The sequence below is a fragment of the Eriocheir sinensis genome, chromosome 12 (assembly GCF_024679095.1).
Source record: "Eriocheir sinensis breed Jianghai 21 chromosome 12, ASM2467909v1, whole genome shotgun sequence".
NCBI classification, from domain to species: Eukaryota; Metazoa; Arthropoda; class Malacostraca; order Decapoda; family Varunidae; genus Eriocheir; species Eriocheir sinensis.
Window position 1 is genome coordinate 7,699,649 of NC_066520.1, and position 16,279 is coordinate 7,715,927.

Sequence of the window (16,279 nt, forward strand, 5' to 3'; positions counted from 1 at the left end):
CAGTCTGTGTTTTCGAAATAATTCCCCAGTTCAGTGTAGTTAGTTTTGTCAAAATTATACCTTCCAATTTTGTGTCTTTCTTTCCTTGCTTCTCCTCTTTCTTTTTTTATCTTGAACTGAACTGTGCATGTGTGTGTGTGTGTGTGTGTGTGTGTGTGTGTATTTACCTATTTGCATTTACCTATTTGTAGTCTACCGGGCCCGAGCTAAGCTCTAATAGTCCTGTCTCCATATCTACATTCATCCACCCTTTCCTTCATTTGTTGGACACTGTTCGCCTCCACCACTTCTTCCCGCAAGCTGTTCCAGGTGTTAACACTTCTATGTGGAAAACTATACTTTTTCAAGTCACTTAAACAGGTTCCTTTATTAAGTTTCTTTCCATGTCCTCTCAGCCGCTGCGTTCTCACAGTAGAGAAGAGATCATCTCTATCCACCCCATCAAACTTATTTACCAACTTATACAGCATGATCAGATCTCCTCTCTCCCTTCTTTGTTCCAATGTCGTCAAGTCCATTTCCTTCAAACCGTCTTCATACGTCATATTCGAGAGTTCTGGGACCATTTTAGTAGCAATTCTCTGTATTCTTTCCAACTTACTGATATCCTTCTTTTTGTGACCACACAACAGCAGCATATTCAAGTTTTGGTCTTATCAGTGTTGTCATAATTTTCTTCATCATTTCCTTGTCCATATAATGGAATGATACCCTTATATTTTGCATCATCCTGTAGGTTTCTCCAAATAACTTGTTTATATGCTTTTCTGGGGATAGTGTGTCTTGCATCGTTACTCCTAAATCTTTTTCTTCATGTACCATGTTTAAGTTTTCTTCTCCCATCCTGTATGTTTTAATAATAATAGTGTATTTACCTAGTTGTAATTTTACAGGGCCTGGGCTTACGCTCGTGTGGTCCCGTCTCCGTATCTATAATTATCCAACTTTTCCTTGAAGCTCTGCACACTCTTCACCGTTACTATTTCTTCACTTAGTCTGTTCCAAACCTCTATATTTCTTTGTGGGAAGCTATATTTCTTTATGTCACTTGAGCATCTTCCCTTCCTCAACTTTTTACTATGTCCTCTAGTATTCCTGCTGGAAGGTTCTTCTCTTAGTAGCAATTTCTCGTTATCTACTTCTTCCATTTTACTCAATAGCCTATATATTTGTATTAGGTCTCCTCTTTCTCTTCTTTGTTCTAGTGTTGGCAAGTCCATTTCCATTAGTCTCTCTTCATATGTCAGTCCCTCCAGTTCTGGGACCATTTTTGTTGCCATCCTCTGTATTCTTTCTAGTTTTATTATGTGTTTCTTCATATGTGGAGACCACACTGTTTCCGCGTATTCTAGTTTAGGTCTGATCATAGTAGTTATTAATTTTTTCATCATTTCTCTGTCCATGTAGTGGAATGCTATACCTATATTTCTCACCATGTTATATGTATCATAGAAGATCCGATTTATATGACTTCCTGGTTGCATATAATCTTGCATTATTACTCCCAGGTCTCTCTCTTCATTTACTTTCTTTAATATTTCACCATCTCCCATTTTATATGTCCATTTTGGTCTTTCTACACTTTTTCCCATTTCCATAACATGATATTTCTTCATGTTGAATTTCATCTCCCATTTCTGACTCCATTTCCAAATCTTGTTTAGGTCTTCTTGCAGCTCCTTGCAGTCTTCACTGTTTCTTATATGTCTTTGCAGTTTAGCATCATCCGCGAACAGGCTCATGTAGCTGTTTATTCCCTCTGGCATATCATTAATATAGACTAGGAAGAGTACTGGTGCTAAAACCGACCCCTGGGGCACTCCACTTTCCACCGTTCTCCATTCCGATCTAATGTCCTTAACCATGGTTCTCATCTCTCTTCCTCTTAAGTAGCTTTCCATCCAGCACTTCATTTTCCCTCTCAATCCTCCTTTATTTTCTAGTTTCCACAGCAGTCTTGAATGTGGAACTTTGTCAAATGCCTTCATTAAGTCTAGGTAAATGCAATCCACCCATCCGTCTCTTTCCTGTAATTTGTCCGTCACTCTTGAGTAAAAGCTCAGCAAGTTTGTCACACATGAGCGGCCTTTCCTAAACCCATATTGATTGTTTGTGATTAGATTATGTTCTTCTAGAAATCTCATCCATTGTTCTTTTGTTAATTTCTCACATATTTTACATATTACGCTGGTCAGAGACACCGGTCTGTAATTTAGGGGTTCTTCCTTTTTTCCACTTTTGTATATAGGTACCACTTCTGCCCTCTTCCACTCCCTAGGCACTGTGCCAGTTTTTATTGAGCACCTAATGATGTCATATATCGGGCCGACTAACTCATTTCTGCACTCTTTAAGTATAAAACCTGAAACTCCATCTGGTCCTGCGGCCTTCCCTTCTTCCAATTCCCCCAATAGTTTTTTTTATCTCCTCTTTATCTATTTTGACCTCTTCCATGTATACATCTAAGTTGTTTTCTTGTGGTTCATTAAATAATGATTCTTTGGTAAACACTTGCTGGAATTTTTTGTTAAATAATTCCGCCATGCCTTTGGGATTCTCGATCTCTACATTCTCTTCAGTCAGTCTTTCAATTGTTTCTCTTGTTTTAATTTTTCCATTTATAAATATATAAGATAGTTTAGGTTGTTCTTTACACTTTTGCACAATATCCTTTTCATATCGTTTCTCTTCTTCCTTTCTCACTTTCACGTACTCATTTCTCGCTGCCTTAAAGTCTTCTCTGTTTCTTTGATTTTTGTTTCTTTTTAATCTTGACCACGCTTTGTCTCTCTTTTCTTTTGCCTTTGCACATCTTGCATTAAACCAGTCCTTTTTAGCCCTCTCCCTCGGTCTGTATTTTGGTACAAACTTCATAACACCTGTGTTGTACGCCCTCATGAAAATATCATACTTTCCTTGAACTGTGCTTGTACTCATTAACTCTTTCCAATCCATTTCACCAAAAAACTTCTTGAGGTTTTCCACCCCTGCTTTCCAATAGTTTAGTCTATCGCTTCTATAAGTCTCATCTTGTTCCCTTCCTCCCTCCTCCATTTCCATCTCTATGAGCACGTAATCACTTTTTCCCAGGGGGCAATCATACCTCAATTCATCCTTCACGTGAATTTCTCTTGTCAACACTGAATCCAGTCTTGCCGGTTCATCGTCTCTTCTATATCTAGTGCTTTCCTTCACCCTTTGTATCATCAAATTTTCCATCATTAAATTCAAGAATCTATTCCCCCATGCCACATCACTACCATTGCTCTCAAACCTCTCCCAGTCAACCTCTTTGCAATTGAAATTGCCAACTAGTATTACTCCTTTGTTTGCCTTAAGTAATCTCCTCAAACTCTGTATGGTGTCATCAATCATGTTTTCATAATCTTCTTTACTCAATGATGTAGTTTTTTTTTGTTTGTTTTTGGTGGTACATATGTTACTGCAATCGTCATCCTTTCTCTATTCTTGTTTTCCAAGCTTACACACACTATTTCTGCTTTTCCTTCTCCATATTCTATTGATTTTACTAATAACTCTTTCTTTATCATTATCACCACTCCTCCTCCGCCTTTGCCCATTCTATCCTTCCTCCATACATTGTATCTTCCATCTAACTCAATTTGGATGTTTTCTTTTAGTTTAGTTTCAGTTAGGCAAACTATCATGGGATCCCTCTCTTTTAGATAATCTTGCAGCTCTAATTTACTAGAGATCAACCCATCTACATTTGTGTACATTATTCTTATACCCCTCTCTGTATCTTTCTTATCTAGTTTTCGCTCCCCTTTCTCTTCTCCCTTATGAACCATTTCTTGATTCAATCCTCTGAAATTCTCCAAAAAAATGTTTCTTTTTCTTCCTCAGATCTTGCGTTATTTTTTACTTTTGTCTCTGCCAGTAATTCATTCCATTTCATCCTTTCTTCTTCATTTCTATTTTTCTTTATATATACATCCTTACATCCTTCCGTTTCTTTTAGTTTAGTTGTTCTATATAACATGTCTTCGGCTGCCTTTTGTGATATTAGTTTTAACTTAAGTGGTCTAGTTTTCCCTTCAATAAATGGACCCATTCTATAAATCTCGTCTACTTCCTCCTTGATACTCTGCCTTTCTTCATCATTTAGGTTCTTGAGCAGGTCTTTGACTGATTTCAGTTCCTCTTTATCCCTTTTTGGTTTATATGTTATATTCTTTTCTTTCATCCCAAAAATAACCACCTCTTTTTTTGTCCGCTACTTCTCTCACTAATTCTTCATTTTTCTTTAAGGCCTTGACTACCTCTTTCTCCACGTCTTCTTTATCCTCTTTCATTTGCTGTTCTATTACTTCTCTTAGGCTTACATTTGCTTTTTCACTCTCCACTCTCCACGTCTTCACCTCTTCTCTAACTCTTTGTTCTTCTCTGTTTACCAGTTCCTTCAGGTTTTCATTTTCCTTTCTTACCACTCCCAAACCTTCCTTCATTGATCCTTCGTACTTTGCTACTTTTTCCTTTAGCTCCTCATTTTCCTTAATCAATTTCTTCTCATTTTCCTCTAGTCATTTTATCCTATTTCTCAGGTCGCTGTGGAATACTCTATTCTGCTCCTCTTCCTCATCCCTTCTCTTTACCATGCTGATCCATTTATCCAGTTTTCTTTCCATCAGTAGCACTCTCTTGTATAATGTCGTCTCATTTCTCGCAAAACCAGAGAACTCAGCTGAAGTACCTCCAGCTTTGTACTCACTTTCCTCCCTGCTGTTGTTGTCTCCTCCTCCTGCTCTTCCTCTTCTGCTTCTTGGCGTGATCCATCCCTGATCTTCCTCCTTCTCACTCATCGCACTAAAACTGCACTAATGGAGACCCACTGAACCAACATTAGCGCAGCCCAGGCCTCTGCAACACTACACCAGGTATATTTCCTCCTCTACAGCTGGCGTGGGTTGTGTGTGTGTGTGTGTGTGTGTGTGTGTGTAATTCACCATGGCCTAATCACATGCTGGACTCTTCTTGGATGTAGATGTAATTGTTCTCTCCTAGGAGGCCTGTAAGATTTTGAAATGGAATTTACAAAGGGAAAAATGGACTCTACATCCAAGTGATCACAATATTGCCAGCATCATGGGCAAGGTCATCCTTAAATGTACTGGTAAAAGTTTCCCTACCTGGGAAGCTTTTAGAAAAGGCACAACCTTTTCATGCTAATTCCTATGTAACTGCCAATTTTCAACTCTCCTTAGAAGAATTGTTGAGGTTAACATTTATAAAATCTCAGTCGATATTGTACCTTGTAGAGAAAAGTGAGAACAGACTTGAGCCAGTATCGTCTTGGGTGTGGCTGAAGGCACCAAAGACTGTATGTTGGGTAGCGAAGGTCAACCACACGATGAGGAGCAGCACAAAACTGAAGGACTGGTAGGCAGGTGGGCAGCAGCACTGTGCCCATGCCAAAGTTGTGGTCAAGGACATGTGGCAGGTTGGATAGGAAAGCATTGAAAACTGGAGAACTCCTGTAAAAAGAAAGGAAATAAAGAGCCATTGCATACAATAAAAGGTTCCTAAAACATTTTGCAGCTAACCAAAGAAATTGAAATATTCAAGGATGAGTTACTTTGTAAAACAATTAAAGGAGAAGTAAAGGAGACTGAGGAGGAGGAAAAAGAGGAGTGAAGAGGGGTAGAGCAGTTATTGGAACTGTATGAAAAGTAAAGATAAGAGATGATGGGCAAGAAGTAACAGACTGTAAGGGCTGAATGGACATCACCTTAGCCTCGTTGGGGAGACAGAAAAGCATCGTTCCTGGGGACTAAAACCCATCAACACGCTCAGGTGACGGAGGACGAGAGTCATTACCTTCAAACTGCTCTTGTCCTCAATCCCACCAGCCTAGAGAAATAAGTGATTGATAGGAAGTTAAAATGCATTATTCATCATATTCATTTGGGTTTAAGTATACTATTCTCACAATTTTAACACTTAGTATTGTCCTTGTAGTCATGAGATCCCAAGTTCTATCATTAAGATGAGCAACTAAAAATAATTATGGTTCCAATCCCATTTATCACATGAGACAGGTGTATCTTTTGTATTGATAAAACAGAACATTCTGAATATCCTTTCAATGACTTTCATCTCCTCTATTTGAGTGTACATTAAAAGAACTTTGCAAGCTATGCGGCCCACTGAAACTTACATGCTGTGGTTGTGAAAGGAATTGCATGAAGAGGAAGACAAGAAGATGGAGTGTATCCTTATCTGTCTCCTCCAGGTCCATAGCGCGCTGCAGCTGGTGCACCATCGAGCCTTCATCGCCCCCGCAGCGCATCCCCCCGTCCCCTGCAACACCCAGAGGTCACTCAGTGCCATGTCAAGGAGTGTTAACCAACATCACATCCCTACTCTAGCATTAAAATCTAGCATCAAAAGAGCCCTTGATGTTATGCAGAATCAGGCAGATGACATCTATTTATTAATATTTTGAACTTCCTTTTTTTATTGCAAGCAACAGATTGTCAGTGCTGATGGAATAGTATATTGTGATTTGAAAACTGATGCAGTGAGCTGTGAACTCCAGTTTGTAAATGCTTGTTAGGATTTAAGACATTAATACAATGGATATTAAAGTTTTCAGGGACTTTATGGACATAGTCAGAGTTATTAAGGAAAGCATATACTGAGGTGATAGATTAGATAAAGGGAACTTTTAAATCTCCTCTTAAAAGTTAAGCAAATTTATGGAGGTATCAGAACAGTCAACAAGGAAAAGATGTTGAAGTGTTATTTTAACAGTTAATATTCAAAAGCTCTCCTCTACTCCTCAAGGGTAAGGAATGTCATGCACAGTGCAAGAAATATTGAGAAAAAAAGTATGCTTAGGAATATATATGTACAAAAAAATGGGGTAATCCCCTTAAGGGAATGAAGGAGACATAACTCACAGGACTGATCTATTGACCTTTTACTAGCTCCAGAAGACATCTTTGTAGGACAACAAATGTGATGCCTTATTCATGATTTTATCTGGTTTAAGTCATTTCCTGAGGTTTTCTCTTTACATCCAGGGTAAAGGTTAGTTAGTTAGCCTTGAAAGAAAGTGAATTCAGATGAGACTCACATCTTCAATAGTTGTATAAAGAAGAAAAGGACAAACTAGTTTGCCACAAAGGTTCATACGCAGGGGAGGGGGGTAGGAAAACAAGGGGCAGGAGAAGAAAAGAGGGAGTGATTGCAGGAATGATGAGAGATAGAAATATGATAGAGAGACCAATAAATGGGGACAGAATGAATCACACACAGTCATGGAGAGGTAGAGAGAGCACAGAAGGAGTGCAGCCACTCAACTACTAACAAGATTTTACTGAAAATATTTCCATGTTTAAGTAACACTAGGTTTATATTTACTTTTAAAATAGGAGCACTGCATGAGAACTATTCAAACACTTGTCCAAGATGTACTGCAAGAGCTACATGTATTTCTAAACAATATGATCATTTTTGGTGAATCCTTAATCAGTACAAAAAAACTATTTCTAATATCTATATTCATGCAGCAATTGAAAAAAAAGTATCTAAATTTCCTACTACTAGAAGTATGATAGACAAAGTCTTGCATGAGGGAGAAGTCTTAGTCAAAATTTGGGTCATGCATACTATGAGTCCTCCATGGAAGCTTTTCATTCTGCAAGTTAGGTTTGGATTATAGGATAACCAAAGCTGATATGTTCTCTAATGTAAGAAATATTAATGACACAATATCCCAGATACCATGTATTTTCCAAAAAAAATGAAATAGCTCATCACCATCATCCCCATCATCATTAATGACTCCTTCCCATAGTGGCAGGTTGGGGAGTGAGAAAAAAGACATTTGACTATTGCAACATGTTCATGGCAAAAGTAATTGAGAGGAGCCTGACCCTAGACTCCAACCTCCTGAATTGTGTTGGTTACATTGTTTTTTTGTTACCTCTTATGGCACACAATGGAGTACAAAACATGTATTCTTGATCCTATGTCTCTGGGATGAAATAAGTAACTGATGTGCCACAAAATTTGTCAAATATATCTTTAACATTTTGCCTGCTTTCTCATCTTCTCAGAGTTAAAACAACATTAATTCATATCATGAATGCACTACTCTTAAATAAGTGCAACACCCCTAGAATGAATGAATTCTATATTACTCTTCCTCATAATTTTATCTTCTATCTGTGTAAGCAGAATGAGGACTCAGAGTATAAAGTTATCCTCCCTCTGCATGCCTCTACTGTACAGCTGCCTCACCACAGCTAACTACACAATGCATGCTCACCACCACCACCACTGATGATGCTAACTTCCTAAATACCAAAACCACAAACCATTAAGAAGTACACTTCAATTTTCGGGGTGAAATATTTCCTAGCCACCACTACAAGAAAAATTATAATGAAGTTCATCAAAATAACCCAACACCACATATTGCCACATTCCTGATGCCACAAGGAGACCAGTTTCAAACACACTGCCTCTCTTTCCCTCACTCAGTTGTTTATGTTTAAGGATCATGCCCATAAGCCTTTAATGCCATACCAAAATTTGGTGGTGAAGGTTAGATGCGTAAAGAGAAGCTCAGAAAAGGAGTCTTCACCTATATATTTCAATTTCCCTGAGATTAAAACATAGTTTCGTTCTTATTTTTAATAAAGGCTATTGCATGTTACCCATCATGCAGGCATCATTTCTTTATCTTAAGCTCTTCAGAAACTTTGATTTGACAATTCCTGAAATGCCCCAGGATTCAGCTATCATAGATTCTCCTGCAGTCCATCCCAGATATGGCCATTAATTAAATAATCACTATGCATTGTGTTCTTATGACTGGATCAATACAGTGTTAATATATTCCATTTCATTAGAAGAAACTAAGAAAGGTCACACAAACTACCCATTCATATTGGGCAAAAGTAACGTTTGTTATATATCCAAACAACGTATATATATATATATATATATATATATATATATATATATATATATATATATATATATATATATATATATATATATATATATATATATATATATATATATATATATATATATATATTTCTCTCTACTGGTGGTGGAACTAATAGATATCATAGTGCACCAAACACTGCATGTTTGAGACTAGAAATATTGAAAATAGAATCAATGATATGAAGGCTACAAAACTACACTATTGAGCCATTTTTAAAGTTGGGAACAACAAGGCATGTTGAAAAAGATCAGAAATCAAAAAACAACAGAAACAGGGATTTCTACTAAGTAGTTGATGTGAAGGAATGACCAGCCTTGATCCCTGATTCTGCCTTTTAACACTCTCATTAACTCTAAGGAAGTAAACAATCCAAAATATATAAAAGAGGGAGCTCAACATCCCCATCTGATCATTGACTTTAGTAGCTGCTTCCTAACAGTTGTTGATGCCCATCACTGACCAAAAGGCTGGCCAGATGGAAGGGAAAAGAGGAGCTAAGAAAATATCACATATTCAAATAGATGAGAAGTTACTAGTTGGCTATCCATTCAGCAATCAGGACTGTGAAAAGTATTACCATGATGGCAATAAGCATAAAAACTATGAGGTACTCACCCACACCCACCCACTCACCCACACCCACACACTTACACTTACACACACACACACACACTGAAGCAAATGGAAGGCAACTATGAGGCATCCACAAATATACATGCAGAAAAACACACATCTATTAAACATACAGAGTAAAGTGCAAAAAAGACTTGTCACAGAGAAAACATGTCTACAATAGATACCCTGCATAACCTCAATGAAGTAAGCCTCAAACAGTTTACAGGGCATTGTGCAAAGCCCCTTTATAGTAAAGTCTGCAAGCAAAAAAAGAGGGAAACAACAATAGTTTTAAGTTTATACCACAAAAGCCTGGATGGGAAGGTGGAGCCAGGAGGGGGGTCATGACCTGCCTGGCACTACCATCAAAACTTGTCATACTCTAGTGGTAGTAAGTATACACAGACACACAGTAATAACAATGAAACACAAAAGAAAACAATAAACCAACAAATAAACAATAAACATTTTTTTTTTGGTCTTTTCTTGCTTTCTGCTTTTAGAGATGACAAAGAAGCACAGAAAATGATATGGTTTTTTGCTTGACACGCCACAGGAGATTGATGGGTGGATGGATGGTGTTGAGAGTGGTATCCAAGCATGCTGCCTTGACAGAGTGAGCTGAGACACCACGCCGAGACCAGGGAAAAGGAGAGGCACAGGGACCACAGCCAGGCATGGAGGGGGTGGGGGTGGGGGGGGGAGGAGTGAAAGAGAGAGAGAGAGAGAGAGAGAGAGAGAGAGAGAGAGAGAGAGAGAGAGAGAGAGAGAGAGAGAGAGAGAGAGAGAGAGAGAGAGAGAGAGAGAGAGAGAGAGAGAATGTATGGGATGTAGTAATTCTGCAAAGAGATAGATAAGAGATGGCAGATATAGATGGTAAAGTATCTGCCTGCTTGCATATACACACACACACACACAGACACACACAGACACACACATGCAGATCGCAAAAGTATGGTTCCAACACAAAAAAAAAAAGATACACTGTTCGTAGGTGGTGGGTGGTTTCTATCCAAGTGAGGTGAGCTGTGAGTGCCCTCTACCTCCCATAGCTCTGTCCTCTACTTTTTCTTTTCTGGTGGTACTCCTCCCTCTTTATTCTTGTTTTTTTCTCCCATTCACTGTGAGTGGAGTTTTGTAGTTAGGCCACAGTGAAGTGCCTCTCATTCCCCAAACTACACTGCTCGTCTTCATCTGGGGGCACTTCCCAGTCTTTCTGTTCCCAGGGTCCTGCCTATCCCATGCTGAGCTGACAAGGCATTGGGGATGTGTGATGGCAGCTGGAGCCTGTTGTTTTCTGCCATCATCTTATCAGCTTTTTATGCATGATTCCTATATCAATGGCCTCTAGTCTGGAGCAGAGCTTAAGTGGTCGGGGGTGCGAAGAATGTCTTCGCTTCTGTTGTTGTTTTGTTTTTAAATCAGTTTTCTTTTATTGTAGTTATTTTTTAGTCTTTGTTGCTGTTGACAGGATTTTTCTATCATTTTTACCTGTTTTTATTTATTCTGTTGGCTGGTGATATTGAAAGTAATCCTGGCCCACGTCGACGACCTGCTAAAAGTTGCCGTGTCCTTTACTCCAACATTTGTGGGCTTCATAAGAATTTAAAGGATCTTACAATGGCTGCTGTCAACCATGCCATTGTTTTCTGTGCAGAAACTCTTGTTTCTAACACTAGGGATATTTTAGAGATTCTTATTCATAATTCTAATAAACCTGCTCTAATTAGATGGGATTCCTTTCCTTGTGCTCATGGCATGGGTTTGTATATTAGATCTAATTACAGTGCACAACACTTAACTAAATTTGTATGTCACTGCCATGAGATGCAGCTTGTCAAAGTCTCTAGCAAATACAATAATCATTATACTTTCAGCCTATATAGGAATCCAGATGCTAATAATAACTTGTATGATTGCCTTTTAACTGCTATGGCTTCAATACACTCAGTTGATGTCAAAGCATCTTTTATATTTGTTGGAGACTTGAATGGACATAACCAAGAATGGTTGGGTTCAGTATCTCCAACCAATAGTAATGGTCTTGCTGCTCTGGATTTCTCTAATCTGTCCAGTTGTGAGCAGCTGATTCATGGACCTACACACAGTTCTGGGAACTGCCTGGATTTGGCTTTAACTGACATTCCTGGTGTTATAGTGGCTTCTGTCCTTGCTTCCATAGGTACTTCTGACCATAATGCCATTCATTGTGAGATCTGTTTAGACTTCACTGTGCCTGATATCACCATTTCCTGTCGTCTATCTTAAATCTCAAGTCAATTGGGACAATGTTTGTTCTGAAATTGATAATATTCAGTGGAATACTATTTTTCGATCCAATGACCCAGTCTCTGCTCTTAATACTTGTCTATTAGATATTTTACGCAGAAGAGTTCCATCTAAGATAATCAAATCTCGTATGAGAGATAAAGCCTGGTTTAATGATGACTAAGTGGGCTATAATGATAAGAAGGCTGCTTATCACCTATGGAGACAGAATCGATGCCAGTTGCTATGGGATAATTATGTTGCTCTTAAAGCTGATGCTCAGAGAAACTATAATGCAGCTGAAGCTGCTTAAAATTCTCATATACAGGAGGTTCTTGCAGGAACTACTATTCAACCACACAAATGGTGGGCTTCTCTTACATCCTCCTTGTTTGGTGTTGATTCTAGCATGCCTCCATTATGCGAATCTGATGGTTCAATATCCTTTGATCCTTTAAGAAAGGTCCCTTCCAAAACTTAGCTCAGTTGCATTTAGATCCAGTGAATTGAAAAAGTGCCTTCTAGATCTTGATATAGGTATATGGTGGGACGGCCCCAGATGTTTTTCTCCCCATATTCTTTAAGAAGATTGCTACGTTCTTAGCACCAAAACTTGCTGTAGTATTTAGGTTACTGATGAAGTCTGATAGTTTTCCTTCTTGTTGGTGCAGGGGCAACATCACTCCCATCACAAAGGGAGTCTCAGCTTCAACTTTTCCTACTGAGTACCGCCCAATTTTTATTACTCCTATCCCCTCCTAGATCTTTGAGAGGCTTTTGGCTAAACGGCTTTCCATATACCGTGATAAATTCAACCAGTTACTTGATTCTCAGTTCGGATTCCGTAAGGGTTTGGGAGCATGTGATGCTCTTGTGGGTCTTGCCTCTGTCTCACGACCTGCAGTCTTCTTTGGATCATGGGCATGAGTCTTGAGTTGTTATTGATTTTAGTTCTGCATTTGATGTTGGTATTGGTGGAAGCCTTCTCAGTATTTTTTAAAGAATTTTTAACTAATTGATCACAGTGTGTGGTTGTTGATGGTGCCTGCTCTGCTTCTCTGCAGTGTCCCTGGACCTTTATTTTTAACATTTTTATTTCTGACTTGGGCATTAACCTCGAAAATAAGCTTAATTTCATATGCTGATGATACAACTCTATACTCCTCTGTTCACTCTCCTAGCAACAGAGGTGAAGTTGCTGCATCTCTGAGTAGGGACTTGGCAATGATCACCGCTTGGTGTCAACTTTGGGGCACGAAGCTTAATGCTAATACAACTCATTCCATTACCATCAGCAGATCCCGTACCTTGAATCCACCTCATCCTTGTTTGCATATTTTTGGTGAGCAGATTAAGGATGTTTCTAGTATCCGTTTGTCTTGATTCTAAACTGACATTTGAGAAGCACATCCATTGCATGTCTTCCACTATTGCACAGAAGACAGGCTTACTTTGTAAGTGCTTCAAAACATTTGCTTGTGACTCAACTGTAATCAAATCTTTCTATGCATTCATTTTCTCCACTTTTGAGTATCGTGCTCTTGTTTGGATGTCTGCTGCCAATTGCCATTTAAAGTTACTTGACAGAGCTATCAATTCAATTAAATTTATTTCTTCAGCACTTGTTCTTGATCTTGATCATCGGCATCAAGTTGGTGCCCATAGCATTTTAGGCACCATAGCATTTATTTAACGTTTTTAAGAATATTCAGCATCCCTTACACAATGCTTTGCCTGATCCTTTTACTCCTGTCCGGGTCATGAGGCTTGCTCTTAGTCAAATTAATCTTGCTTTTAATCCTATGGAATTTGGTACGACACAATTCTCACGATGTTTTCTTCCATTGTTGACAAATTTATGGAATCAATTACCCAATGAGATTGTCCTTTCGGCAGATATTTCTACATTTAAGTCTTGTGTAAATATCTTTTTGAAAAAGTAATTTTATTTTTCCTCCTTTTGGCTTTGACTGGCCAGTTTCTTAACTATTTGTTGCCTTTGCTTCTCTCCAGTACCTTTTGGTATTTTGTGTGGTTCTACTTGTTGTATCTGCACCCTGGAGGAAGACTTTGGTAGCTTATCATAATAATAATAAATAATAAAGATCTTGAAAATACAAAGAGTACCAACCAAAATGATCCCCAGTCTGACAAATCTATTGTACAGAAAAGAAGTGAAAAAATTTGGGCTGCCATCCTTGAAAAAAAGGAGAATACATGTCTACAGCTAGATTTCAGGTCATTACTTCTCATTTTAGAGCCATTATAATTATCAATCAGACGAACTTCCATCAACATTTATAAAATATTACGTATAATATCATCAGTCCTTTCCATGGAGACAGTAGCTTTCAGAGAACAGCTTTGCCAGCCTCTCTTCCCACACACACACACACACACACACACACACACAAAAGCACACACACACCGCTGCCGCTGCACTGAGTGGACGTGGGAAACGAAGCAGAGGACAGCAATCTATTTGTCAGTCAAAAGGGCCCGAGAACAGCTAAGTCATTTAGCGTCCCGTCTCCTAGGAGTTCAGGAATTGAGAGGATATGAGAGAGTGAGAAGCGATAAGTAAAACAGGAGTTACGATGCAAGACACACTATCCCCAGAAAAGCACATAAACAAGCTAATTGGAGAAACCTACAGGATGATGCAAAGTATAAGGGTATCATTCCATTTTATGGACAAAGAAATGATGAAGAAAATAATAACAACATTGAAAAGACCAAAACTTGAATATGCTACAGTTGTGTGGTCGCCTCATAAAAAGAGGGATATCAGAAAGTTGGAAAGGATACAGAGAATTGCAACTAAAATGGTCACAGAACTCTCGAATATGACGTACGAAGACAGATTGAAGATGGACTTGAAGACACTGGAACAAAGAAGGGAGAGAGGAGATCTGATCATGCTGTATAAGTTGGTAAATAAGTTTGATGGGGTGGATAGAGATGATCTCTTCTCAACTGCGTGAACGCAGGGGCTGAGAGGACATGGAAAGAAACTTAATAAAGGAACCTGTTTGAGTGACTTGAAAAAGTATAGTTTTTCACATAAAAGTGTTAACACCTGGAACAGCTTGCGGGAAGAGGTGGTGGAGGCGAGCAGTGTCCAACAAATGAAGGAAAGGGTAGATGAATGTAGATATGGAGACAGGACTATTAGAGCTTAGCTCGGGCCCGGTAGACTACACATAGGTAAATACACACACACACACACACACACACACACACACACACACACACAGAAATGACTGCAGACACACAGGTAAACATACAGGCATGCATACAAAGATATACACAAACACACCAAGAAGTAAAGAGTATCTGGACTCTGTGGACAAAAGAGAAGCAAAATAAGAATGGCTGATGAAATACAGGAGGAGAAGGAGGAAGAAGAAGAAGAAGGAGGAGGAGGAGGAGGAGGAGGAGGAGGAGGAGGAGGAGGAGGAGAGGAGGAGGAGTGAAACCTGGCTGAGATGAATGGTATGGAGAACTAGGAGGGGAAACAGAGGGGTGGTCACAGGACTACCAGGTGGAGAACTGTGGAAGTAACAGAGGCCAACACACAATCACACCCAAACACTGAGGAACCCTGAGAGTCCAGCTGAAACACTGACTGTCCTAAGGGTGATAAAAATAGCGTACAGAAGCGAGTATTGTGTTGATGGGCAGCCACCATTGTCACATCCCTGCAGCTGGCCACAAGGCAAGCAAGAAGTGCCCAGAACCACCACCTTGAACATACATGAAGAAAGGGCACTGATGGGACACAGGGGGGTTGGGCATACTGTTGGGGTTACTTTGGGTGGATACTCATACTTTAGGTAACAGGGAACAGAAGAAGGGGACAGAAATTAGTGCTGGTTGTGTGCTGATGAGGCTCAGCTCGCTATAGAGCTAAGGTGGTGGTCCAATGGACCCTTGGTGATTCCCTACGGCAGGCGCCACCAGTAGCGGCTCTTGAAAGGCCAGATGGACTTTTTAAGTGCCTCAGGGTAGATGGGTGCTCTGGTAGTTAAGTGATATGTTTATTTTATTTCTTGTAACTCTTTTTCTTCAGTCTTTTGAGAAACTAATACCTGAGGCTATCATGTCATGACCATTTCCTTAGAGACTTACCATTGATAATAACTAAGAATTGTCACTTACATCATTGTTACTTTAACTTATTGATACAGCATCCAGCTCTTCATCTGCTGTACATTAACTCGTATCAATAATTATATCATATGCACTAGATAATGGGAATATAATTGTCATAAGCTTCCATCCAGCCTTATCTGTACTACTGTCCTCCTGAAGAAGGCTGGGCACAATAAGGGTTTAGCTAGAGGAGGCAGTGCCTCCAGGTAGTTGGTTTTGCAATTTGTCTATCAGGCGTGTCACCTCCCAGTGCAT

General features: G+C 39.2%; 1 protein-coding gene across 10 annotated transcripts in view; it reads right to left on the reverse strand.

The window, feature by feature from the left end:
• LOC126997354 (protein unc-79 homolog) overlaps positions 1-16,279 on the reverse strand; it is a 236,389-nt gene that overhangs the window by 80,236 nt on the left and 139,874 nt on the right. For 9 of the 10 annotated variants that reach the window (XM_050858417.1, XM_050858421.1, XM_050858414.1 and 6 more), the window contains 3 exons: positions 6,179-6,321; positions 5,750-5,871; positions 5,273-5,495 (listed from right to left, as the gene is read on the reverse strand). In XM_050858417.1, the coding sequence (XP_050714374.1) occupies positions 5,273-5,495; positions 5,750-5,871; positions 6,179-6,321 (488 nt within the window). Of the gene's footprint in view, positions 1-5,272; positions 5,496-5,749; positions 5,872-6,178; positions 6,322-9,786; positions 9,859-16,279 lie in introns of all 10 variants that reach the window. The other variant, XM_050858416.1, reaches the window with a different exon arrangement.